This window comes from Cottoperca gobio, chromosome 24 (assembly GCF_900634415.1).
Source record: "Cottoperca gobio chromosome 24, fCotGob3.1, whole genome shotgun sequence".
NCBI lineage: Eukaryota > Metazoa > Chordata > Actinopteri > Perciformes > Bovichtidae > Cottoperca > Cottoperca gobio.
The window spans coordinates 13026643-13054001 of NC_041378.1; the positions used below are offsets into that span (position 1 = coordinate 13026643).

A 27359-nucleotide genomic window follows, 5' to 3' on the forward strand; every position below is an offset into this window, starting at 1 on the left:
TTGAACACACACATCTGTGCTAATAATGTCCAGTGGTTTATACATTTATTAACATTAATGACATGCATCATTCACATGAATCAGTGCCACATGCACATTTAAAGAAGTTACGTGGCCAAACAAAAGACACAAAAAAGAGGGGGGAAGAGTAAATCATGCCTACATTTGTGCTGACTCAGAAGAGATAACATTAAATGAGAAAACTTTATCTACCGGAGAATACATATGTGTAATCGATACAGAATGCCTGAGAGCCTTACTGCATTATAGTCAATCATATTTTGAATTGTCACCTGGTGCTTGAATTTTGCGTTTTCCGTCATAAATAACGACATAAATTGATGCATACAAATTCACCAGATTGCGGGAAATGAAGTGATCAATGCTCATCCCCGAATGTTGAAACCTACGCCCTCGTACATAAAGATAACATTGCGTAGGATTTCAAAGGGTGGAGAAAGAAACCCGACAGAATGAAGGAGCCGGGTTTAATCTTGTATGAGAGCCCTGGAAAGCCTGGCTTGCTGAATATGCTGCAGTACTGATTCACTCTGATAAAACACTGTAGCGCTCACTTTTCAAACTTAATTATTATGAGCCAAAATTTAAATTAACTCAATTATGAAGATATTGCCAAACATTTGCCCTTCAGTCTTTTTTTGTATCAAATTAAATTCATCACTGTGTCTTTTGCCAACATTTCCCAACTTTGTTTTAATACTGAAAGTAATATAGACTAATGGAATTATTATTTTTTAATTATAATTATTATTTTTATTGCAACAGGATTCAACTGCATAGATACAAAGTTATTCCTTATAAATAATGATAAGTGTTTTGTTTTGTTTTGATTCACGATGAGCAACATTAAAGCTACAAATAAGTTAAAGAAATAAAATCAAACTTAGTACTTTATTTGCTAAGTTTATTTGAAAGTTTTTTCTTTTGTGTTTTACATTTGTATTCTTTTGACACCTAACATGTGTGGACTGCCCCTTTTTAAGTTTACATCTGGCTATAACACTAAATTGCTGCTTATAGTGTACTGTGAAGTAAATGACAAAAGACAAAAAGGTGCATGAAATATAATGGCTTTATTGTCATACTGTCACATGAATGTGGAGTATCACGTCAGCATGCATCATCCTCTTTTACATTTATCTTCGGCACTTGTAGAGCCGGTTGATCTTGACAATGTCGGTTTTGGACAGTCCCTTTCTCTGCCCGATGACGGTAGAGGAGTCAGGGATGGGAGTTATGGTCTCCGCTGACTGCTTTCCAAAGCTGGTTCTACAGATTTGGACAACAATAAAGAGAATCATCAAAAAATAATCATTCATAAATGTGTTTGTAGAACAGAATTTGGTCCTGCTTGGACGTTTATAGTTAGTTTCATACCTTCCATAGTGCGTTACAGAGGAGTAGTCGTACCGAGTGTCGAGATTATTCGTGTCCCTCTTTTGGAAGTTGGAGATTGCATCTAGGGACAAAAGATATCAATAAACAATAACTACTAAGAAAACAATCAATCATTAATAACACTGTGAGATTCTTACGGTCTTGGATGTTTTCCCAGTTGATTCTGATATACTGGTCACGGTCGCTCCGATTGTGTTCGTGGTGGAAACCCAGCACGTGCAGCAGTTCGTGCTGGACGATGCCGTGAACTACGCAGCCGTTTTTCATCAGTGACAGCACCTGCTTGCTTCCAACATAACCGAATATAGTGGCACAGCTAATGGTGGAGAGTGAAGGAGAGACACATTTGATTAATATGCAACATGGAACTTGACATTTGACTAATAAATTCATGTTCTTTATATTGTCAACGAGCCTGTGTTTACATACTTGAATAATTAGCTTTCTGATAATGTTTGGGGGAGTTATTATTTTTAGTCTTTGCTGTTGGAATAGCTGGACGCTGAGTTGTGACTGTCAACTACAGATGCATCATTTAAATAACAGACGAAAACAGCTGTTGTGAAGCTAAACGTGCAGTGTACCGTTCTTAGGTTTCTTTTCTTCTTCCTTTTAAAGCTCTTATCTAAACCCAGTCGGCAGAGACACGTTGGCTTCATACGTTTCTGCAGAACCAGAACCAGAACGTCAACCAACGTCGAGTTGAGTGCTCGTATCACGTCTGCAGAAACGCACAATGCAACTTGTTTAACTTTGTCAAACTCAAAAGAGGTTTTTAGAAAAAAGATCACAGAAAAGCGTCACATGACACAAAGTTGCCAGTAAAAAAAAATAACTCAAACATTTGGTTTCACACGGGACACGAACAGTGGTCTCCTGGGTGAAAATCCTGTGCTTGTTTGAACCATCCACCTCAACTCCCGTCCTCCCTTAGGGGACTTACTCACTTGTTAAATTCCGCTTGTTAACCTCGTTATGATATAATGATGCATGATACAGCAAGGTACATGTTTCAGCTTTAACATGTGTGCATGGAGAGATTATGAGACAACATTGGCACAGACAGAATTAGGCCCCCCTCCCCTCCTCCATTGGAACAAGAGCACCAGACTGAGAGAGATGCACAATGATTACAGTCATAAGTCATTATTAATGTGCTTCTTTGTAGTTGTTTTGCATCTCTTTGTGGTCATTCTGTGTCTTTTTGTAGCTGTTTTGCATCTCTTTGTAGACATATTGCTTTGTACTGACACTCATCTGTGCACACATACGAAACATTAGAACACTGTATTATGGAAAACCACTAAAGAAAGCCTGAGATGCAGAACTGTTCTGCTGTCAAAGTGATTTAAATATCTTTACTGATGTTAAAATATGTCTGTATCCTCAGATGTGATATGAATCAATGGATAGTTTAAAGCTAATTAAAGTAATAGTAGTAAAATTTTAAAATACTGTTCACTTTTCCCGCAACAGATGACTTATCTTGACTGTCCCACTACTTGTATACACGCTACTTATACTTCTGTACGTTCTCCCTTCACATGCAGGAGTGCTTTAGTCATTGACTCACCCGAATCTTGGTTCAATAGTCAAGTAGCCCCGCTGAGATGTGTATGGAATGTAGCGGATGCAGGTTTTACTTTCAATGTCCCTCATGGCACGTAAAATGGTACTCCTCTCATTGTTGGCTACAATTGTGAAACGTTCATCAGTAACATTACACATTCAGTGTGTGTGAAAGAGACGTCAATGTGCAGAATATTCCAAAAGTTAAAACCTACTATAGCTTGATTTTATAATGAAAGGGATTTCCACTTTCCCGTTAGCAGACTTTGGCCACAGACAGCTATATTTTTGACTATAGCACTTCATAGCATTCCTGGTTGTTGGAATTATCATGTCTCCTTCCAGCAGAAAATCAGTACTTCCTATTGGAGGAAAATAAAATGTAATGTAATTAGCAGAACATCAGGAAAGGAAAAGCTGTTTGTGGAAAAACGCGTTCAGGTTTTTTCTGCACTAACATTGTGAGAAACTCATTTCCCTACGCAGTATTTTCATACTCACCATTGTTCATCCTCAAAATAGTTGTGGATATATCCTCGTCAGAATGACCCTCTGAGGTCTCTAAATGGAAGCAAAGCAGAAATCATACAACTCAGTTTTTCACAATGACACAGGTGTTATAACTGAGATTGTGTCTGTTAGACACGGCTGCGAATAGATGCACTGAGGTTTAGTCACTTACCATTATCAGGACCATGATCCTGTGACGACAAAGTTAAAAATACAATGAACTTTAAACATACTAAAATGCAATAATCTCAACAAAGATAGACACAGATGATAAATAAAAATGTACAAAAACACAAGCAGTTCTAAAATCTATTGAGTTATTTCTTACTTCTTGAGCGTTACAGAGACCCAGAAGCAGCATCAGAAGAAGAGAAACCATTTTTGTCTGAAGTGAAAATGATGCTGATGCTTAAGATTCTTCTCACCGGGGACTGATGCAGGAGCCCAGGCGAGACAGAGTTTATATGCAGGCTGTCGGTGTGTGTCTTGTGTATAGAGATTAGTGGTAGGTGTTCAATGGGCTTTGTCTTAGACACACAGCGGGAGTGCCCGGCCCACCCTGGCCCACTGTAGCCACACAGGGATAATCTTATTCTGGAGGGATTACAATGACCACAGGCTGCTGTCGGCACGCTTAGCATCAGATTTCAGATTGCCTTTTTTTTACCAGCAGGGGATCTGCGCATGAGATCCAGGGCCTGTCCCTAAGTTTTATTCTAAAAATAACAGATACACCATTCAGAATGTTCCGATTACATATTTGCAAGCACTGAAGTGAAGTGGTTATGTATCTTTTTCCTGACAATTGGACCACTGGTCGAACAAAACGGGCAACTTGATAACCCTAACCCTAACCCTAACCCTAACCCTAACCCTAACCCTGTGCTTAATTTGACCAAAATATGCACTGAAAACTATTTTAAAATCCTTAATAAAATGTAAAAAGTGATGATTATTATAATAATGATAATGCGGGCTGTAGAAAGATCCCATACAGATAGAAATTCTCTGCAGTTGTTTTAATACTGTGTAAAATTATTATTTGTTGGCTCTGTAGCTTATTTCTTTTACCCCCCACATCTCGTTTAAATCATATTTTAATATCGACATTTCATAGATTAATTGCATGAAAACAATTGCAATAAAAATGAAGATTCTGACGATTCCTGTCTGCTCCACCACTCTGCTGCTGCTCACTGCTGAAATGTTATTTTATTATGCCAAAGAGCGACTTATTTCTCTATTGCTATCAGAACAAACTCCTTTTTGATTGAAGCATTAGCACTTGAGAGCTTGATCACTAACAACTGCAGTGCTACAGATACTATCGGTGCATGTCTTAACAAAAACCTCATATCCTATTAAACTTAACAGCCACTGCTGCCTTTACAACCATTTAGATTCCACAAAGAGCTTTTTAGTTTACACTGGGTGTGACCTATTGTTATGAGGCTCCATTTAAAATGTGTTGTTTCAAATAATAACAATGGCTCAATTAGTGACTGGCTGTAAAGTCCTGTGGATTCATTATTAAAGCGCTGCGGCTGCATCTGTGATGATCTCAGCCTCGGCCACCAGACTGTGATGAACAAAAAACTGCCTTCTAAAAACTCCAAATCCAGAAATGGCTTGTTTAGAAAGATTATTGAGATTTATTGGATGCCTCGCTAATAAATCATCAGCTTCCAGTGGATTGTTTACCAGCGAAGAGGGATGCTGTCTGGCTTCATAGCGCCATAAACAGCTTTAGGATCTGATTTCGTATGTCAAGGCCGGCAACTTCAAACAGAGATTCCATCAGGGCAACCTTTATATGATGTGGTCCTCCGCTGTGCATCACAATAATGTGGCATTTATTATGGGGGCACGAAAATTGCACTGTGTGTGTGTATGTGTGTCTTAAAGAGAGATAAACTGCAGGTGCTGTAATTGTGAACTCCATTTACAGCAAATCCGAATAGAGCCCTATGGATTAGTGAGTTTTACAATGTTTGCATCATGTATTTAGCACATTCATGGGTGTGTGTGTGTGTGTGTGTGTGTGTGTGTGTGTGTGTGTGTGTGTGTGTGTGTGTGTGTGTGTATGTTTTTCCCCTGTATGTCAGTGCCTGTCCAATTCGGGTGATCCGCGTGGGTGCACAGGTAATCCAATTTGTGTTTTAGAGACACAGCACAGCGCGGGTAATGCTCAATGATGTATGACCCATCCATTCGGTTGAGCTTTATTCCTAATGCCTCTCCAACTGCAGGGGGAAGTAGATCTTATTCAATTGGCTGTCAGTCTCAAGCTACCCACACAAAAATGTACTTGTTATTTCACTCCAAACATCTGCACTTTGTTAAATAGAGGATAAGCTTCAGAAAAAGCATCAGCTGTCAGTGTAGTGTAAGACTTTCTCAGTGTCATATTGAGCTTTTTCTCCTTCTTTGTCCTCCTATACTTTTCTTTTTGACGTCTTCAATGGACCTGAACTTTGATCTTTCTCCTTTCAACATTTAGATTGTGCTTTATGTCTGTAATTCAACTAATGTAGGATTGTTGGAGTAGCACTGTTTCATGTATTTCAACAACAAAAATGGTAAGAGAAAGGCGGCAAAGTATGTTCTATACACTGTGCAGCAATCGCACGTCTTAGGTTCAGTGAAGGTGGTGATGACGGTCTGTTGACTTGGCTGGAAGTTTTACTTGATCGATCCATAGATCACTTCATCGCTTGAGCCATGTTTGAAGCAAAACATTATCTGGTTTCAGCTTTTCCAATGTGAGAATTAGCTGCTTTTCTTTGTGTCCTATGGTAGTCAACTGAATCGAGATGAAACAGGAAGTCGAATCAACAGAACATCCGGTTAAATAATGTTTTGATTATCGATTATTCATATCAGTCCTTTTCATGCAAAGAAACTCAGGTTGTTGGGTTGAACAACAGAAGACACTTGAAGGCATCACACTGGGCTCTGGACATTTAAAATTTAGGCATTTTTCACTTTTCTTATAGACATTCATTGAAAAATTACTCTGTAGATCAACCGATGATAATCCTTAGCTGCAGCCTTACACAAGATGTTAAATATATTTCTCATTTCACAGTGACTCCAACAGTAGAAGGTGGTGTATTTGTGTAGTGGGAGGAAGTGGAACAGATGGGAAGTGTTGGCACATTGTTCCTGAACACCACACAACAGTGATGGCCCTATTAGCCCTTCACTGCACTACAGTACATCTCTGTCTTTTTCTCTGACACTACGTGGGCAGCCAAGGACAACAGTCAATGAGCAATATCAATTTACGTAATGGACTATTAAACAATGTGCTTAACATTTAGAATGGCTGCACTGGTGTTCAGTGGGAATGTGTGCCAGGAAGTCCTCTCCATGATAACCACCCTATGAAATGCAACGCATTAGATTGCTCGGCTGCCTCTTACTCACTCCAGCTCCTTCTCCTCCTACAGTCGGTCGTCTCGCACGACACAGATGCCCTACTTATGCTCCCTTCGCTCGCCTTTAACTCCGCACATAGCAATCGGCTGTTTTGTACACCGCATTCACATCGGACATCCCCTTTGATCCAACTCATTATGCATGTTTTCAAAGCAAGGCTTCTAATAAGTCAGATATTTCTTATTATTTCCTCACTAACGGACTCATTTCTGTTTGTAACTCACCGTAATGGATGTATTTTGAAGACTTTCTATAAGTAGCTCTCTGTCTGTCTCTTTCTCTCCCTCTTTGTTCTCTATACTGTCAATTGGTGAAGGTAAACATCTTGTTCACACTAATTGACATTCAGACAAACAGGAACAAATATATTGAATATGAACACAGTGTTAATTGGTGTGAATTACCTAGACTTGTAAAAGCCATGTGATTAGTAAATTAAATCAGGTGTATTATTGTAGTAATGCAATTGATTAAGCCACAATCTAGTTTTACAGTCCACTCAGGGAATAATTGCGTTTGATGGATGCGGTGTCAAGTGCTTTATGGGGCAGATTTGAAAATGATACTATAAAAGGTAAAAGATGTAGTGAACGAGATCAGATTTAATCTATCAGAGCTTGTCTGGTCAAAAGGGTCCAGTTAAAAAGATACGATATTCTTTTGGTAACTCCAAAATGATGATTCCAAATTTATTTTAAACATCAATTTATTCAGATATTGGGATTATCAGAGGAAAGAAACACTTAACATTTATAAAATCATACTGAAGAATCCCGCCAAGTCCAATCTTTTGATTGGTTGCCACAAACCCAATATATGTCTTGCTCAAGGGTACCTCAAAAATGCTGTTAAAGGAGGGCAGAGTGTGACTCATCCACTTTGCCCACCCACGTTTCCCCAGCACTAGTTAGAGAAGTGGTTGCAAGCCCATTACCTCCAGGCCACATCCACAGATATAAACCCCTTCTATTCACATTTCAGAGTAGATTATATTTATTTCAATATGTAAAGCACTTATGTGTTTCTCTCAAACCTCGTTTGAAAAAGCACATCTTCCAAATACGGAAAAACTTGGTTTTTGATGATTATTCCTGCAGAAGTCAGCACGCAAACTTTATTTCATTGTGCTCAATATATAATGTACTAAATTAAAGTTTGCTTTTTGCTTCCATTTCCTAAAGTGGATGAACATGAGTGAAGCGATGCTGGAATTCTAGTCAAAATAAGATTAGAAGATGTTAGCATGCTAACATACCTAACCTACATTTGAACATGTTGAATACCTGCTAAACATCAGCATTATCTTTGTAAGCATGTTGATTATATTGTTTATATGCCGATGAAAATACTGCTGCACATCTGAAGTTAGCTGTGTTGAATATAAAGTAAACTGCCTCGTGTGTTGTGAAGAATTTGGGATTTTGACACAATACCAAATATAAATTATCTGTTTCTTGGTGCAGAACCGGATTAACTGGGATTACATGTGGTGTGTTGCTGTTTGTATGACTCACATAGCTTCTCTTTACATCGCTCACACCCAGGCTAATGGGTGGTCCTTGTTAGTGCACAGTTTATAGTTTCAGATTGCACAGTGAGTACAGAGGTCTTATCTGTCTAGCTGGGCTCATGAGAATGTATTTAACCACTTTCTTGTGAACCTTTTGACATGTTAGGCATGATATGTAGTGAATAAAGTACCAGAGGTAATGGGGAATCACGAGCATGGTATAAAAGACATTCTTGGAATATAAGATCAGGAGGTCTGATTGTGTGCTTGTGGGCTCTTCCAGTCGTGAGTTATTATTGCTTAAAGGTAAATTACCCTGTATTACACCTAAAGTCATGTGATATCATCTTGCTTATTCTATTGTTTAACTGGTCTTACAGGAATCATTTCATTCCTTTTAAAAGAAATTATTATAACTCATTTTGAACATTTTACATTTTGATTTTGATTTGAATGTCTAAAATACTGTTTGTAACAAAATATTTAAAGACAAAAATCTCAAAATCCAAAGTAGAATAAATGCATGTCTGTAGTGAAAGATGCATGCAACACCTGTAAACAAAGTTATTTCATTTTGGTTTTCTTCTTCTTCTCAATCTTTTTCTCCTTCTTGTCTTCTTTTACCTCCTTCTATAAATGCCCCAGTCAGTGTATACGAGCTAACTTACTTACGTTTTTCATCCAAATGTAGAAAATCCCCTAATGAGGCTTTAGGCGCTCCTATTTTTCATCTTCATCGTTTCGTTGAGCTGCATTTAACATCACATGGAATAAGCGCCCTTCAGTTAACAAGACTCGGTGGAAAAATTCAAATTCATTAAATCTCAAAATCTCTCAGACTCAAATTAATTTGCACAAGACTGCAACAGTTTGTGTTTTGTGATATTACAGTACGTGCATAGTCAATTTTTTTTGTGATAAAGTGCTGCAGTGTAGCTAACTTCAACTAAATAAGCAGTTTCCAGGTCTGTGCTGCTCATATATGAAGACCTGTAGCCCTCGTCTCCAAGAGCGTAGCTCAGTGAGAGATCTCTAAAACCCATTTCCTGCCTGGCTTAGAATAATGAGGTGTTGGAGCCTGCTGGCACCTCCCCGATGGAAAAGTTATGGATGGTATACAGATACACACATACACTCAAAGACATGGTCATATGCCCCCTGAAGGTGTTATGGATAGCTGCATATTGCAAAGCCAGCCAGCAGGCAGCACTGTCAGCTAGCCTGCACTGTGGGCATTGATAGGACAATCAGTTCACTCTGGAGTTGCGTCAGCCAATCATCAGACAGTTTCTTGGCGGGAAGAACCCAATCTTCAGAGGGTTGCCAGATACTCTATCCTCAGTGAGCTGTTGCTGGCTCGCTACTAGCCAACCATAAAGAAAGCTGGTGCCTTGCATCAGCCAATCGTGTGAGTGTTGGCCAGAGTCGGGCCTATCGACAGAGAACTGCTGCATGGCTACAGCCAATCTGGGCTTTATCCTTCCCTACAGATGTCCGATTAGTGTTGTTTAGGGAAATCAAACTGCCACAACAGGCCCACTATGCCAATGTGGCAACATGAATGGAGAGACCGGTAGAATGGGAGAGGAAAAACCCACAAAGGCTGACTTAACTGTCCCACTGTGATACCGTCAATGAGTGGTGTAGCATTGTTGGTCAGCAAAGTCTAGTTTTACACCTCAGCTTTCTTAACAATACCATGAGCTAGCAGTAACTACTGTGTGGAGGTCTTTTTTTAAATGAGGTTCTAAATTTACCAGCAAGTACTCGTAAAGGCCTGCAAATTTATTCCAAAATAAACCTTTACTGACAAGGACGTGTTCAATGATCTCTGGTCATGGTCAGTTTAATGGGCTTAAAACACATGCCTGCGCCTTAAATTGACATAAACATTAGATTAGATGATAGTACAGAGGTTTTAGTACCACTGAAGCTTTCTGTTTCCACTTTAGAAAATATGTTATTTTATGTTGCAGCGCTTATCACTTGCAGTAGCCAAAAGGACAAACAGCACATGAAAGCTCTGCCCAGTCCAGAAATAAACAAGCAGGTTTCAATTAAAGAGAACCAAACAGATTCCCTCAGCTTCCCTGTTTTTACGACACATTTTAAAGCAAATTTAGCACATAGTTTTCCTGAACTCTGTGTAGCCTTTTTTCAAGCACCATATTTTATTACATTATGTTAAATGTACACAGCTCCTAAAATTGGATGCTATTGTAGTTTTTGAAGAAGCTGGAATGTTATAAATTATAATTATAGAAAGATGTTGAAATGTTACTACATCATATTATCGGGGAAAAGCAGAAACATTAAGGCTACTTCATTTTTTTCACAGACGACCCTTCGACATGTCATAACAGCAAAAGCACAGGTGCAATTAATAACAGTTAACGACTGCATTCCATCTAGTTTGTCTCGCGCATGTTGGCTTTACTTAATTAGCACTATTAGTTACACCTGTGCTTTACCTGCTAAGATGAGGGGGAAAGTCCATTACTCTCTCTCCCAGCCTCTACTATAACTTTATTATTATTTCTTTATAGACTACTGAATGGTGGGGAGTTGAATAGCAGAAGTCTTCAGGGTTACCATCAACATACTCAAACATGCTATTTAGCATATTTTGATCATAGATTAATTTGCTAATCATTTTCTCCATTAATAGATAAAGGGTTTAATCTTTTAGGAAAAAAGTGAAAATGAACCAACGTACTCTAAGTTGATGTCTTCACATCGCTCGTTTTGTCTGACATCAAGTTTCTATCATAGAAGAACCAAATATTCACATTTAGAAGCTGAAGACAGCAAATGTTTGCCATTTTTACATAGAAAATTACTTTATCAATGAACTGAATATCAAAATTATTGCTTTCTGTTGATTGACGGAACCATTCTTTCAGCACTAGAATCTTGTAATGCCGTATAAACACTCATACTGTAGTAGAACTCAGAAAACATGTTGGGGATAAGCGTTTATAAGGCTACATGATTAAAGTGCTGTGTTACATTTGAAATAACTCAGGGATAGTCAATCCAATATGGTGGATTTAGTGCATTGACTGTCTCTGTCCATGGTGCTGAAGCGTGTGTGTGTGTGTGTGTGTGTGTGTGTGTGTGTGTGTGTGTGTGTGTGTGTGTAAGCAGCAGGCATAGCTGCACTGGGTTTCTCCCCTGCCTGACAGCTGCTGGATGCTTCAGCACCATGGACAGAGACAGAACCACCACAGCACTGTTAACTTCACACGTTTGGTTTGGAGTAATAATTCAAATGAAACCAGGCCCATTTGTGTAATTTCCTCAAGATGTTTTTTTTCATGGCATAAAGCTTACATGAACATAATGGATGCAGCTGTATGCAGTGAAGCTCCATAACCCCCTGCTGTGGAGCGCCGTGATGTGGGAGCAAAGATGAATCTGTCCTCTAAATCTCCCCACCTTCACCCTCCGCAGTCATCTCTCTTTTCTCTCTCGCCATCAGAGCAGGGCTTTGGGAGGTTCACACTGACCTAATTTTAGAGTAACAAGGTGTGTGTGTGTCAACATTTGTGCGCATGGGTATGTGTTTGTATGAATGTGTGAATGTCTGTGTCCTATAAATAGCACCTCTCGTTTGTTTTGTGCTCCTAAGGTGATCCGTGTCCGTTGAATGGTCGGACAAACCAACCTGTGTGCTTTGTTAATGAGCCATCTCAAGTACCCACTAAATAACAGTAAGCTTCAGTTTGTCCCTTTGTACTGCTCAAATATCCCCTGACACGTCCCTCTTGATTGTAATAATGACCGTCTTTCTCGTCTGCTGAGCTGTACAAACACGATGTGTTTTCGGTGATGCTGCAGTCTCGTATGAATGTGTGTTTTTTTCAGCCCACAGCACACACCGTGTGATAGATGATCTGTGCTGATACTGCGACGCCGGATCTATACAGAGTCTCATTTACAATAACAGTGTAGGGTGAGGATTGCATGCGAGTGCATTACAGTGTGTAATCAATACGCTCTGACAACCCCTGATGTAATATGCATGCATGTGCTGCTGGCAAACCATTTCCAGTCCCTACACACATGGATGACCCCATGGATGAGTTACTTCTCAATTATACAGTAGGAAGAGCTGGGTGTAGTGTAAGCTTACACTTTCTAAAGTGTAAGCTTACACTTTCTAAAGTGTAAGGCATGGGGGGGAAATAATTTACTGTGGGAGATTTTTGGCAATGGACCATGTTTACCCATTATCAAAGTTGAAATCCATTGAATTCACACTGATATAACCAATGCCAGTGCTCTGGATCACTTGAGAAGATGACCATAACATGACTCAAGTAATAATTTAATGTATTGTAGGTGGGGGGAAGATAATATCAATCTATTTCTCTAATGCTTACTATATGGTCTCTCTATAAATATATTATAGACTTACCATAACCTTATAGTGGTAAGGTCATACTTTCAATCTTAAAGCTCTGCAGAGAGATTTAAAATCGTACTGCTCATTATTTTGGTTTTATGGCCCACAACCTTACTGTTTAGGTTGAGTCCCTCCACTCTTATAAATGTTGTTTCCAGCAGTAGGCAGCTAATTTCATTTAAAATGCTCTGAGAAACCCATTGTATGCTGTCTTTTCAGCAACAAACAGATAAAGTTGTCAACCAGCTGTTAAAGTGGAGCATTTAGCTGCTTACAAATCCAGAAATATCCCTCAGGAGTTGGTGGAAACCAAAGCGGAGCTAAAATGATAGTTGCAAACAACAACTTTTTAAGATACTAATATGTCAATGTTGTGAATAAAGATTGTTCCATGGCCCCCAAGCAACAATTGTTGCTGATTAAAAGTTAATTGAACACAATGAGTGTAAAATGTTGCATTAAAGCAATAATGTGTAACTTTTGGATATTTTTATTTGGATAAATAAATAACATAATATCCTTTGTACTTGGGGTACCGTTTCAGCATGCATAGACTACATACAGATATATTTAAAAATCCTGTTGACTCAGACCACAGCTTTTATCTGTGGTATAATTATTTGATAAAGCAGTGATGTGTATGAAAGTATTGTGTCTTGTGTCATCTCTTTGGAAAGGGCCAAACAAGTTAAATGTGTGTTCATTATCTTTCATAAAATTCAGAGCTCATATCTGAAAATGGTAGTTATTAATTAACAATATGTTTTTCAAAACTCATCATTTTTGCAATATCTAATACTACTGTGTTGTTCTTGTTTGAGCAGCTTAATAATGCCAAACGTATTGTTTTGTTATCACAAAGCTTTTTAATGTTGGCATTGTGTAGTTTTATCATACAGCTGAAATTGACTTTCCCCCCATGTTCCCTTTATAACAAGCTATAAGTTTATTTTCAGTAGTCCTGGAACAGAATCGATAATGAGTTTGGTGTGATAACAAAAACAATTATTTTTAAAATAGTTACAGTATGCATATTGGATGTTTTTCTACTTCTGTTTCTCTCTATCTGGCTCTCCCATTCTGAGACGGTGATTACAGAGCCAGAAAACTAGCAGGAAATGGTTAGTGGTCCTGAGGGGGTTGGTCTGAGGACATTAAGCCCACAGCGACAACGAGCCACAGCTGTTGGAGTTTTCTATCTTTTTTTTGCATTCATTTGTTTGTCAAATTTAGAGTCTCTACATTTGCCAAGAACCCCCTCTGCCACTCAGGCACTCCAGAACCGTGGTGACAAGGCTGCTTTTAGCCAAATCCAATTTAATCTCCGTTGGCGGTAGTGGATAAAGCTGTCTCCATCTCCCGCAACTGAGGCCAAGGAAGACTAGTCACTCTAGTGGGAGCTGCTCATTTACCACATAATGCACACACACACACACACACACACACACACACACACACACACACACACACACACACACACACACACCTATGCATGTACGGATTAAAGAGGAAGAGAGAGCACTAAACTAACACAATTGTTTGTGCAAAGGCCCTCTCTTGTTCTCATCCCCTCACCTACTTTTCTCTCCCCGTTGTGTGTTTCTGCAGAGGGTGGAAATGATGTCACTGTTATAGAAATTGGACAATGAAATTAAAAAGAGAGGCACATCTGAGACTCCTGCTCCTAGCCTGCAGCTCCTCCACTTCCTTTTTTTTCTCCCATTTAACCCACTGCCCCCCCCCCCCCCCCCCCCCCCCCCAAGTGTGTGAGTGTGTGTGTGCCTGCAGACGGTTGGGTGGTGAGGGAAGTGCGGGGGAGTGACACTACAGCCAGAGATGCACATTTATGCAAATGGCATATCTTAAACCACAGGTTCTGAACAACATTTGCTCGACATTTGCAACAACGCCGTTTAATCACAAGAGCTTGTAGAGCAAATAAACAAGTGATTTCAGAATCACTCTGCATTAGTTTGACTGTGAAGATCCACTCAATATTTAGCATTGATTATTTCCCTTGCACTGTGTTGCACTTCTCACATCTGTGTGAGTGGTAGATGTGCTTCTTATGCCAATGCCAATTCCCCAACCGGCAGGAAAAAAAGTATCTAATTGACATCCAAATGTGCCACCAGCAAAATTGTTTATTACAGCTCGTTGCTCCCAAATGACCTCTGCTCTGCTTCTCAACATACGAGTCCACCACTCATCTTGTACTTTTGCTCTGGAGGGATAGGGTGGGAAGAAGAAAGAGCTTTACAAAAGCCGATTATTGATTATTTGGCCATAAACATGTACTTGTAACTCTTAAATAAAATGTTGAAGGATGTTTGTTACCATCCAAAAGTGTAAGCAGACCGCTGGGGACTGATTTACTGTGCACTCCTACTACGGATACTTTAAGTACATTTCTCTGTGGAGTGTTTGTCCACGAGTGGGAGTTGTTTTTGACAAATGGGTCCCCATTTTGTTTGTATTTTGTGGGCGGCACTATTTACATTGTGCCATCATTTTCAAGCTTTTCTGCTGATTTAATGACGGTGGTAGTAATGCACCAAATAAAGGCAGTGAAGAAGAGGACTCCCACCAAGCAAATAAGGATGTAAACAATGCACCATTTAGAATAATAAAAAAAAAAGTTTTACGAGGAAGCAAATGCCCCGAGGATACAGCACGCACAATGAATTTTGGTGAGAAACACTGAATGTAATCATAACTTTTGTTTCTTAATGAGAAAACTCCACAGGCTACCTTTTAAGTACAATTACAAAAGCGGGACTTGTCACAGAGCATGAGTAGCTTTGCTACTTATATTTAGTTGTAAACATTTTCAGTGTATAAAACAGAATCCTAGTCCCCATAATGAACTTGTATGGGGTGTAGTTAAGATGTTAAGGGATACAACCAGCTGTGTCTGGCCTGCTGTGATGTATTCAAAGCGTTGTCTATCAACCCTATCCCCTCTACCAGGACGTCTTTTATCTCAAACCTGTCAACGCGTTGACGTCTCACTTTGCACAATCCCAAGTCCCAGTCCATTAATGTCTCATTATCCACTGTTAGATGTCTTTTCTGAATATACTAAGAGTAGTTACCGTCAGTATCTGTGGCTTTCATGACAGCTAAACAAACAGGAAATTATTTAGTAATGACGGTGATTTCAATCCATGCTTTGGGCCAAGTGATCTGAGGTCTTAGCTGTAAAAAAAATGTGTGAGAACATTATGGCGCTCATTATGTATGCTTAAGGAGAGGGGTTATTTGCATTTGTCGCTGTGAGCTTAGTTTTGTCTGCATAAAGAACAAGTGTGTGTTTATGTGTGTGTAACGGTCGCAGTAGCTGCTATAGCTGTTGAAGATCATTAATTACGGGTGTTTCCCTACTTTCCTCCAGGACTGATGGTGTGCTGCGGAGATACTGGCTCATTGGAGTAAATGGCATTAGTACTTTGTTCGGCGAGTGCCCTGGGGCCTTGTTTCCCAGCCTTTTTTGTTTCAAGTGGCAGCCTTGCGTGAAGCTCCCTTACACTGAGTCTATTTCTCAAGCTCTTATCCCCCCCTATGGAATTCACCACCAGTGTATTCATCTCCAAATGGAGAGAGGAAGACTATGAGGGGTAAGAGCAAGAAAAGGTCCAACAGGGCTTTGTGAGTAGCCAGTTAGCTTTGGTATCAAAGTTCATCAATCTAGGTAGCATTTAGAAAGGCAAGACAAGCACGACGGGGCATTAAGCTAACAAGCTGAATGAGACAAACAGCATGGTTGGTAGCAGGGAGGGACAAGTGGTTAGCGCTTGGCTAAGGATACACTCTAGTTGAGACTCCCTTTGCAGCGGCAGGGAGGAGTGTCGCCGCGCTCATTAGCATCGCAGCCTGGAGGTAGAACCGAGTCTGCTGCCGGGGCTGAGTCTGCCGAGAGAGGCCCACACAGGAAGCCGCTCCTCCAACATGAAAGGCGCACTACAGTCTGTAACTCCTTGTGATTTCTACTTGATTTCATTTCTTTTTCTTTTTTTTGTTCACCAATTTGTAGTCCTCCTCCTAATCATATCCCATATCCGCTCTCTAAATCATCTCATCCCAAAACCTCTTCACTAATCATGTGAGTTGGAGAGAAATAAATGCTTAACAGATGCTAGTATTGTCAGGAGTCGGTTACATGCAACTGCGCTTTTGCAGCTCAGTGGAACTGAGCGTTTTGGGGGCGGGTCACCTAAGATGACTCGTTCCTCCCCCACCACTCGTGTCTCACTGTATGTCAGGTTGTGGACGGATTGAAGTGTCCTTACTGTCTGTCTCACAAAGGGTCAGGTACTGGTGGAGAGAAACACCAGAGCGGTAAGTACAGCTGTGGACAGACAGCTGTAGATAGTTAAGAGTTGTTCTGCCCTGAACATCTGGCCTGATGATGTGTGGAAGTGAATGTACTTCAGTTCTGCGTGAGAGATCCACCAATTCAAATATGGACACCCACTCCCCATATGGTGTAATGACAGTTGAGAAGATTTTAGGTTAATATTGAAATCTTGTGAAAAGATATCGGTTTACTTAAAGAAACGATAAGATATGAGATACGAGTCATGACTTTCTTCAGAGTGTATTTACATGTGGTACGGTTTGGACATCCTTCTGAGTTCTACCATCAGTTGTTCACAGTTGGTCATCTACTTGACTCTGCATGTGAATTATTGATGCTTTCACTGGGTAATTTGGTTAAGATGCAAAGTGAGTGTCACTTTGAATTAAAGTGGAGTGATACTGATTGGTTATGATAACGGCTGAATCTATTTTTTACTAACTGTAATTTAGATAGTGTGACTGGGGCCAGGGTGCATCAGAAGGGTCCGTAAGTTCTGTCGAGGGTCACAAGGTATTGAGTCAAATATTGACTAAAAATGACCGAAATATATATAGAAATTTAAAAAATGATAAGAATTATACTGCTTAAATATATGACATAAACATAAACTTTACTTTTATTTAAAGACCTGTCAATGTATCTGAGTGTGATCAGTTGTTTGTGTTTCTTATGTGTTTTTGATTGAACTAGAAGATTCTATTAGATTGTGTATTGTCCCTTTAAAGAGCCAATCACAATGCCAGGGCATGTTGCATAGTGATGGCGTGTACTTACATTACTTTGTAGTGCATTTTTCAGGTCTTGTTATGTTACCAATGTACATACATGCATACATAAATACAGTTGTGTTTTTATTGTTCACCTTTGTTAGTGCAAATTAAAAATTCATTCATCTCACGCATAATGCTACTAACTGATCGTACCTGATTTAAAAGAAATAAAACCTGTCTTACACCATTTTTCAAACAGTGTTTGACAACACACCTGGCAGCAGGAGCCCTATCAGTATCACATTGTCTGTGAAAGTGCTACTCTCAGTAGTTACTTCAATAAAAAAAAAACTACAATAAGCAGTGAATCACTTTCCAAAGCTTCCCTTCACTTTGTATTTGATAGACTAGCTATATTTGAAAAGATGTTTCTTGTAAACATACCTCTGGTTTGTTGTGTGCAGTACAAATGCGGCCACAGCGCATTAAAGGAGATTTCTTTCAGTGAGGCAACCTCTTAATCAATACTCAATCTGTTGTGCTAAACTACTTATTCCTTCAGACGACCAGAATGCTAACACACTTTATGCTTTTCCCTTCCGCAGCACCTCCGAGCGTCCGCATTATACACTCAGGGCACGCCTGTAATGTCGAGGAGGAGCGGCACACGGAGAGAGTGTACACCATCAGAGAGGGAGAGACCCTGGAGCTCACCTGTCTGGTGACGGGGCACCCCCGGCCACAGGTAAGGAACTCACCGCCTCTTCGTCCTCCCTTAACTTACAGCGCGGACAAGAATAGCTACACAAGGGAATCATGGCACAAGATGCTAATTTTATTTCTCCTTCCTGTCTGTTTCTCCTTTCCTCGCTCTCCTTCAGCAGCTTTCTTTTAATTCCATATTAGCGCCATTGAGTGGCACAACACGTACCTCTGCACTAAACCCGCTTAAAAGTTTAATCCTTTAATTATTGATGGTTTAGGTTGCATTGTGCACCTGCATGTTGATAATGAAATGAGAGTGTGGAAACAAAGCAGGCGAAACATCTGCCAAAACAAAGAAGTAACGAGAGAGAAGCAGGCCACAGTGAACAGACTCTGGGTCATGTGAATGCATATGGGGCCTCAGTAGCCGAGAAAGAGTTTTTCTTCAAACTCTTTTATTTACCGTTGTGATCCAAACTAATTAAAAAACCCTTCCACCTTTTTCAGAAGAAAACAGGCTGTTTGTTTGTTCTTCTTGTGCCTTCTACTTATTGCTGTCCTCATCCAAATCTATGAAGTAAGTATAAACAAAACAAAGTTAAGAAAAGTAAAACAGAAACACATTCCATTTACTTGCTTAAGATAAAATACCAACTACCTCGATCCACGCAGGTGTAAATGTCAGCTCCTCCACAAATGACCTGACCATCACATTTCCTTCTCATATTAATCCGGGCAGGATTTGCACACACTAACCTTTCGGACATTTATCGAATGTTGTTTCCAATTAGCTGGATAACCAAAGGTTTACGCGGAATTCAGCACCGTCTCCGCACAGAACTGAGCTTATTTACATTAATTAATATAATTCCCCTTTTGATCGATAGGCAGGGCCATTAGTTTGTACACTTCCCTTTTGGTTGCCCACGCGAAACAGCATATTGATTTTTATATTTCAATTGAAAAGGTGAGGCCTTTTAAATTAGCGCCAGGTTCAGACACACCGTTCATCTCCTGTTGGCGGCTGGGACACACAACTTCGCTCTCATCATCGCTGTCTTTCCTCTTAATTAGAATTTCTGAAAAGCAGAGCGAGGGGAGGGGAGGGGAGGGGAGGGGGAGATCAAAAGCCCTGAAAGGCTGTGGCAGGAGAGGCAGGATCGCCTTTGAAACAGAGTCATTATGAGTCTCACGCAGATCCCCTGGCACAGCGGGTCTCTGCTGTGTCTCCCCGGACTTTGGATGTGTCAGCTCTGTCCCCCTCTGGTAGTGGCATGGGACCTGGGGGGGGGGAGGCAGCAGGGCACACTCATTCTGAGTGGTTTAGGGAGCTGACGAGGTTATCTGGGGTGGCGGTAGACCCACGGCTGGTTTTTGTGATGTTGGTAGAAAAAGACAAGGGTATGCGACCTCCTCTTTCGGAAACACAAGTTAACACGGTAACATTTCTTCATCAGAGAAATATTAATCCTCACAACATGTTCCCAGTCTTTCTTTGCCCCAAAGTTCTGCATTTTAATTTAGTTTCTTCATCTTTCAAGAGCATGTGTGGGGGAAAGTAATCAGTGCTCTTTGCAAAGGTTGTGGAGCTTGATACTTCCAGTGCGTCCTGACTATATTAAAGTTATAGCACAGGTTTGGTTTTTACCTTTGACAGTTTTCTCAGACAATATGAAGAGTTGTGTGTCCGTGTCCGTACTCTCTATTCTTTTTGTATTTCATATGCACGCATGAACATACGCATACTGTATGTACACTCATACATGAGTTTTCTATTGGTGTTTGCTTTCTAACACCCTCAAAACAGGATTCTTATCATATAGTACAGATTTTTGTTTCTTTTTGTTTTGTTTTTAAAATAAATGTTACAAGAAAATGAATAGAAAAATAATCAGTAGGGATATTCTGTTGACTGCACAATTTAAATCAATTCAACATGCTTTTGCAAAGTGTGCATATAGGGATGTTGTTAGTTTGTAAACTATGTACATCTTGAGCATCTTTGGCAGAATACAATTATATCTTATCCTAAACATCTGCACAATCTCCAGATGTCACATATGATAATTGTTTTCTTGTCTTCATATTTCAGATTATTTTTACAAGCTAAATTACTGACACTTTGGTTCTTCTGAAAACAGGGAGCTGATGTCCTCCATCTTTTGCTTTTGGCATTAACATCGATTTTAATCTGACATATTTTATCAGTGAATATAAATGAGCTCACTAACTCCTCACACCGAAATGTAAACTGAAAATCAACTGTCTGATGTTGCATCAACCCAGCGAATAAATAATATAAATACCAACCACTTCAAATGTACCGCTGTTCGTTCATTTTACAGGCAATACTGCCGATGCTGTGCTTCAGCTAGCTGTCAATGTGTAGTACAGCACATATATATATATATATATATATATATATATATATATATATATATATATATATATATTGTTTACAGAAAACACACAGAAATGATATATATGAACTCGGATGAGATCATTAAAAAATATTGGTTGGGGAAATTCACCACAACATTGACACAGACTCACAATCCGCTGAGCTTTCAACTGTATATATGGTGATTTCTGTTTTTACTTTATACAGCTGCGTACATTTAGTTGCTCTGCTCACAGGCCACTAATTGGGCAGAGAGACTACCTGGTAAATGAGGAGGGGCTCTGATTTGCGGTCCGACAGAGCTCCACTCTGACCACGCCATTCAGAACACATGGCTTAGCGCACAGCTATGATCTGGGTTGAGTACAGTAAAGGTTCTGGGCTTTGCTGAAAACACTCAGTGCTTAAGCCCTGTAAGTGATCTACAGCGAAGCTCAATTTGAAAGCAGTTTCTCCCGTCTGTGGAATCATTTGCAATTTTGTTTTCTCGAACAACTTCTATACCAGCAATAACCTAAACCGCACTCTCCATTTGCACCACGATATCACAGGGGGACAAGTCACACTACTCGATCACTGTAAATGGCTTTGATTAGTTCTGCATTAGCAAATCACAAAATAGCGTTTTTCATCATTACTGTATAGATTTCCGTCTCTCTCCCTGGCTTTGAAATACTACTAGCTCTCATGATAATACATAAAGTGAGGGGTGTTGTGCCAAGTACAATATCAGCACCACGAAGGACCAACCACGCAGTAAATGGGGCCACGGTCGGTAATTTCGTCACCGTTTAATTCTTCGTATGCCTATCAATATGCACACTTCTTAAATTATATAGACGCCCCTCAGGCCTTCCCGCTGATGGAGTCTCTGGATTGTGTCCAACCAGGCAGCAGCTTCCGCACAGTGGGCCTCTCTGTCAGCCCCGCACATATCCGCCCACTCACCTCGTAGGGAAGAAACAGAGGCTTTCTAATAATAAAATCATACGTGCATCCAACCTCGTACACAAAGGCACACAGGCACGCTCAACACTTGTCTGCACTCCCATTTAATTGTCAAATAAATATATCTTCCTGTCAGTCACCAGCATACCGTATAATATGTGCTTTTCTCGCTGTGCCTCGTGGGTTTGGCATTTCAAGGTGTTACTAAGGGCTGTGAGGGGAGACTGGGACTGCTGGCATCTGGCTGGTAGGGGGGGGGGGGATTAAGTTAAATGGTCATAGGTGCATAGTGCAGAGATCACTGGGAGGACCTGTGGAACTTGGCTCTTTGAGGAGAAGGAGCAGTTGTGTGGACATTGTCCTTTCACTCTCTGCTTCTCATCTCATTGTAAAACACTAGCATGTCACTTTTCCTGCTCTGTCGTTTCTTTCTATGTATTTCAGAAAAAACGTTTTGTAGATTAATAGAGAATTAATAAACAACAATGTTGATAACCAAATAAACGCTCATGTCAAAGCATCTACAGCCGCTCTGAGGCACCGTGGTGATTTGACATATATGCTCACATTGACAATGCTAGCATGCTGATGTGATTGACACATTTGAAGCATTAATTGAATAAGTGGAAAAATAATTGTTGAAGCCCCACCTCTAAAAAGACTTACTTTCTCTTTATCTCTGTATCCCTGAATTGGCTCTCGGTCAAACAGGATAAGACCAAGTGGCAACCTCCGGTTCTGTGTAAATGCCTTTTCTAATATCCAGCAGGGGGCGACTCCCTTGCTTGCAAACAGAAGTCAGATTGTATAGAAGCCTATAAGAAAATGACCAGACTTCTCACTTGATTTATTAACTCAGTAAACATTTTCCTGATAAGTTTATTATCTCAATCGCTACTTTAAAGTCTTCAAAGATTATGGTCCCATTTAGAGTAAAATAGACGATAAAGCAGCGAATGCTTTAGTGCGAGGCTACATTGTGATTGACAGGTCGCTACAACACGGTGTTGTTCAGTGTTTGGCTGTTCTCAAACTCTAACAACTTTTTCCCCTTTCACAGTTTGTTTTCGGTTCATGAAAGCTTAAAAATGTCTTGTTCAGTGTTCGGTTGTACTGAGCCTCACCACAAACTGGAGGCTTCCAAACCAATGCACCCATTGGTTTGGATCACGGATAAGACACACAAAATGTTTGAAACAATCTTATCTGATGCTGGCGTCTCTCCCTCTTCACCATCTCCCTCCATCTAGTGCTGAAACATTTAGTTGATGAATGAAACGGTCGAACATGAAGTTCATTTTGATAACTGAGTCATTTATCAAGAGGAGTGTCCAAGCGTCAGCGTGTTACAGCTTCTCAAATGTGAAAATTTGCTTTATATCAATAAAAATGTAATTTCAATGCAATTTGAAGATGTCACCTGAGGCTTCTGGAAAGTTTTTTTGTGACATTTTATAGATGAAAGGATAAAAAAAATGAAACACAATTACTCAATAATTGATACTAAAAATAAATATTATATTCAGCCCTACTTCCATTAAATATGAAGATCAAATAAACCCTTTCCCCATGTCTTTATCACCGTCACATTCTGTCTCTGTCTGTGTATCACAACACCACATACATGCAGCTTTATCTTTTCATACTTTCATGGTCACGTTCCTCCAGCTTGGTTCATTGTCTTTGATGCCGTGAACTGACATCAAAGCGTCCCTGATGATGAAGCCATCTGCCCCCGTCTCCCCTGCCCTGGCCTCCATCCATTATGTCCACACTGCTTTGTTTGAGTACCAAGCTCCAACAGCCAGCAACACCACATTGCAAACACCTTTTTTTTGTTTCAATTATTGGCTGGCCAGATTCAACTCGCAGTGCCACGGGTCAGCGAGTACAAATAAGCTGACCTCGGGCCGAGAGACATTTTGCTTTATACAGACCAATTGGAGTATGTGATCTGTTTTGGTTGCTCCCATGACAGCTCGCCTACAGTGCTGGTGTCTTCAGCAGATGGTGCTTTTTTCAATATGATTTAACTTTCATTTTTTTGCACTGCATCAGAAGGGGCACCGTATCAAAGCTTCCCCTTGAACTACACCCTGCCCGACGCACCCGCAGTCATTTATATTCTTTGTTGGTTGTCTTTAAAATGACTTTAACTGTATCACTCAAACATAGCGAATGTTCCTCAACACCAAGACCAATAAAAGCCTTTCATTTTCATACCTATCAAAGTGTGTTTCCTATTTGGTATTATAATTTCTCTTCGTTTTTTTCATTTCAATATGAAAGACTTCATATGGTCATCCAGTTTTTTTTACGAGGGGCAGTATCTTCTAATATAGACCCCCTGTTGCTTCTCCTGATCGCTTGATTGTCATGCTCAGCCACACTTGGCTGCACCACCGAGCGGCACAGACCGCCATCAGTGCCGGAAAAGAAAAGATGGCAAGCAATTAGAAGCCAGTCTGTTGTTAGGGAGAGGGAAACGTCACAGCAGGCATTATGGGAGATTCACGGAAGACGCGTGCTCCAGCATATGATCCCTGCATAACAACAGACACTGGGCGCATTTTAATTAGCTCTTGCCGTAACATCGCAGCATGTGTGGTCACACTGCTGGGAGTTTCAGTTGGATACTAATCTAGACGAGCTTTTACTTTTCTTGTAAGCAAATGTTGATCTTTCTATTGGGATGTCTGAGTTAAGAAGGAATGGCATTATTATTGCTGTGACTTTTCCCTGTGGAACTAAGTGGTGTCATGTTTTTGATGATTTAAAAAAATACACAACTACTTCATGGTAATAATATATGCACCCAATTGCAAGGGACAGACATGAATAATACATGTTTGCCATAAAACAGCAGTCGGGTGGTACATTCAGAACCAGTTTGACTTATTCCCCAGTGTATACTTATGACTTTTAGCTGAGGAATGAAAAAGGAGCTGCAAAAATAGTAAAAAAAAAAACAAAACAAACTCAGCCAGGCTGCCAGTGGGCTACGAGCAGCAATTATCATATTGCTCAAATCCACCAGCTCCTCTCAGATCAAGAGTGTTTGCATTGCACTGAGGAGAGTGAAGAGGGTCAAACTGTTCTCACCAGGCATACTTCAGGACTCCCCCTGTGGGCACAGGTGCTCAGATATGAAAAGTCAAAGGAGTGGAGGAATGAAAATAGCTTCAGGGTACAGGGCGAGTTGAAAGCTCATCAATAACGTGGTCCGCTGCTGGAACAAACAGCAGCACTTTTCTTTTGAAAATATGAAGAGTTATTTGAAAACCCACTTCTTAGTGTCACTCCAACAATGCACTTATTGATACTGCGCTTTCCTAAAACTCAAAGCTCTTTACACAAAAGGCAAAGGAAATGACTGGGGGTATAAGCTGGGAGAATATTGAATTCTGCTGAGGTCGCCATAAGCCAGCTTGCTTTGTATTTGCTTGAGGGGAACCAGGGCACTGTAGGAGAGTGACACAGAATTCCAAAACTTTGCTCCATCTAATTTATAATCACAACTTATTTAACTTTGGGGCTTGTTTTGCTGAACTCATAAATGTCCCTAACTATTATAATAGGGCTCCAGATTTTCTAACAGTGGGGCTTTAGAATCAATCAATTGCTGAGTTTGAGCTTTTTCCTGAAGTGCTTTCTTTCAATGTCTCTTGATACATTTCTAACGGGCCAAATGGAGTAGACTCAGTGCAGTGTATTCATTTAAAGGCATTTATTTTTAATGGTAATACATCCACTTAAAGGCTGTATAAATGGATGGGACAGAAACTCCGTCTGGCTACAGACCTTTCTTTCAAAGAAAGAGGTTGATGAAGAAACACAGCACACACACACACACACAGTCTTTAAGTTTCAGGCTAGCTAATTTATTTCTGAACAGGAACACCCCATTCAAGACAGAGAATCTGAAACTCCTCTGATAAACTTTTGCTGCGTGCGAATTCCTCTTCTTGTCATCCTCCAGCCCCGAGCTACGAAAAAGAAATAGGAATAGGGCACCATTATCAGGTTTTGGACAATTAAGCTTTCGTTTCCTTTCTCCTGTCTGTTTGGAAAATGACCAAACTTCACACTGTCGTAACCCGGGGCTGGAGTCGTCATGGTTAAAACCCCACAGCTAGCGGCAACATCCCGAGATAGCACCCAATCTCCATCCCTCCATGCAGTGATGTCCCTGTTCCATCTGATGCTATCTCTGTAAAATGGGATGTTATCAGTATCCAAGATGATGCTATCACAAATACAGTAAGGAGATATTGGATTCTAATTCAGAGCCTCCTCCTGCATGGACAGAGATATGTGAGGCTGTGCAGGCAAAGCCAGTCCATCTGAGGCTTACTTAGGAAGAGGGATTGAATGGAGCTTTATGCGCCGTAGTTCTGGATGTGCGGCCCCCAGGCCAGAGTTGTCACAGTACCTGTTCATGCTGTATGCTTTAATGAGGACAGGAGGGGGGTGATGGAGAGTCAATTATAACCTCATGTTGGAGAGTAACACTATTTCACCTTTCATTACACCTCAATGCCATGGGCTAACTGGGTCTCATCAGTTAGTGAAAGGTACTCATGCTAGAAAGCCGCGCTGGTGTCAGTCTTGTGTGGAACGGAGGGAAGAAAAGGGGGTTAGAGGAAGACTTTTAGCTTTCAAGTCCTCCTATTTAATGTGGCATTTCACAAAAGAACATTACAACAGCTTTAAGAACAGGATGTTTCTCATCAGTCGCATTGCATTGAATACAGACTCTTGTCAAAAAAATAAAAAAAGACAATATAATAATAATGTCATTTTAATCTTCTGCAAATTCTCAAATAGTGGCTTTTTATTTGCCTACTACAGAGAGAAAAGACTATTTGAAACAGGCTTATATTATTAGCCAGGTTTATTCCCTCTGTTTTTATAACTATGTTCCGTTACGTTTTGTAAGAAGCCTGTTTTTCTGATACACTCTTGTTTTAAAAGGAATAGTTTGATGTTTTGGGCAGGGAAAACATTTTTTTTGCAAAAAGTTGGATTTGTGTTAGATAAATATGAATCTACAGACAGCAGCCGGTCGGTTAGCTTAGCTTAGCATAAAGACTGGAAACGGGGGGGAAATGCTAGTTTGCTTCGGTCCAACGGTAAAACAATCTGCCTCAAGCTCACCTGTGAACACGTTGTTTAAATGACACGGTGGTTTGATGGAGGCTCATGTGAATATTTAAAGCTCGTGGTTGTTGATGCTGCTTTGCTTTTATTACAAATTCAACTTTTCCTTCATGCTTACCTGTTCTCTTGAAAACAAAGTTACTCTGAGTTTCCTTTTCACAAACAAAAGTGCAGGGGTGTTGCTCTCCACTGAGGGTAGCTTTACAGCAATCTTAAGT

General features: G+C 40.2%; 2 protein-coding genes across 2 annotated transcripts in view; one reads left to right on the plus strand and one right to left on the minus strand.

Annotated features, from left to right (window-relative positions):
• The window catches only part of LOC115028845 (MAM domain-containing glycosylphosphatidylinositol anchor protein 2), a 158925-nt gene that overhangs the window by 33944 nt on the left and 97622 nt on the right, over positions 1 to 27359 (plus strand). The window contains exon 2 of the mRNA XM_029462716.1: positions 18533 to 18672. Coding sequence (XP_029318576.1) covers positions 18533 to 18672 — 140 coding nt within the window. The remainder of the gene's footprint in view (positions 1 to 18532; positions 18673 to 27359) is intronic.
• LOC115028844 (low choriolytic enzyme-like) lies at positions 1158 to 3886 on the minus strand. Its single transcript, XM_029462715.1, has 8 exons — positions 3827 to 3886; positions 3671 to 3689; positions 3490 to 3549; positions 3204 to 3350; positions 2993 to 3110; positions 1557 to 1735; positions 1399 to 1480; positions 1158 to 1290 (listed from the first exon to the last, which is right to left on the minus strand). Exons 1-8 carry the CDS (start codon positions 3875 to 3877, stop codon positions 1158 to 1160), a joined length of 789 nt encoding a protein of 262 aa, XP_029318575.1. The 5' UTR covers positions 3878 to 3886.

Coding starts and splice junctions, on each gene's coding strand:
- LOC115028844 (XM_029462715.1), bottom strand. CDS start 3,877: ATGGTTTCTCTTCTTCTGATGCTGCTTCTGGGTCTCTGTAACGCTCAA. Junction 1,736..2,992: donor ACTATTGAACCAAGATTCGG/GTGAGTCAATGA, acceptor CTCCACCATTAG/CTGTGCCACTATATTCGGTT. Junction 1,481..1,556: donor CTGGGAAAACATCCAAGACC/GTAAGAATCTCA, acceptor TTTTGTCCCTAG/ATGCAATCTCCAACTTCCAA.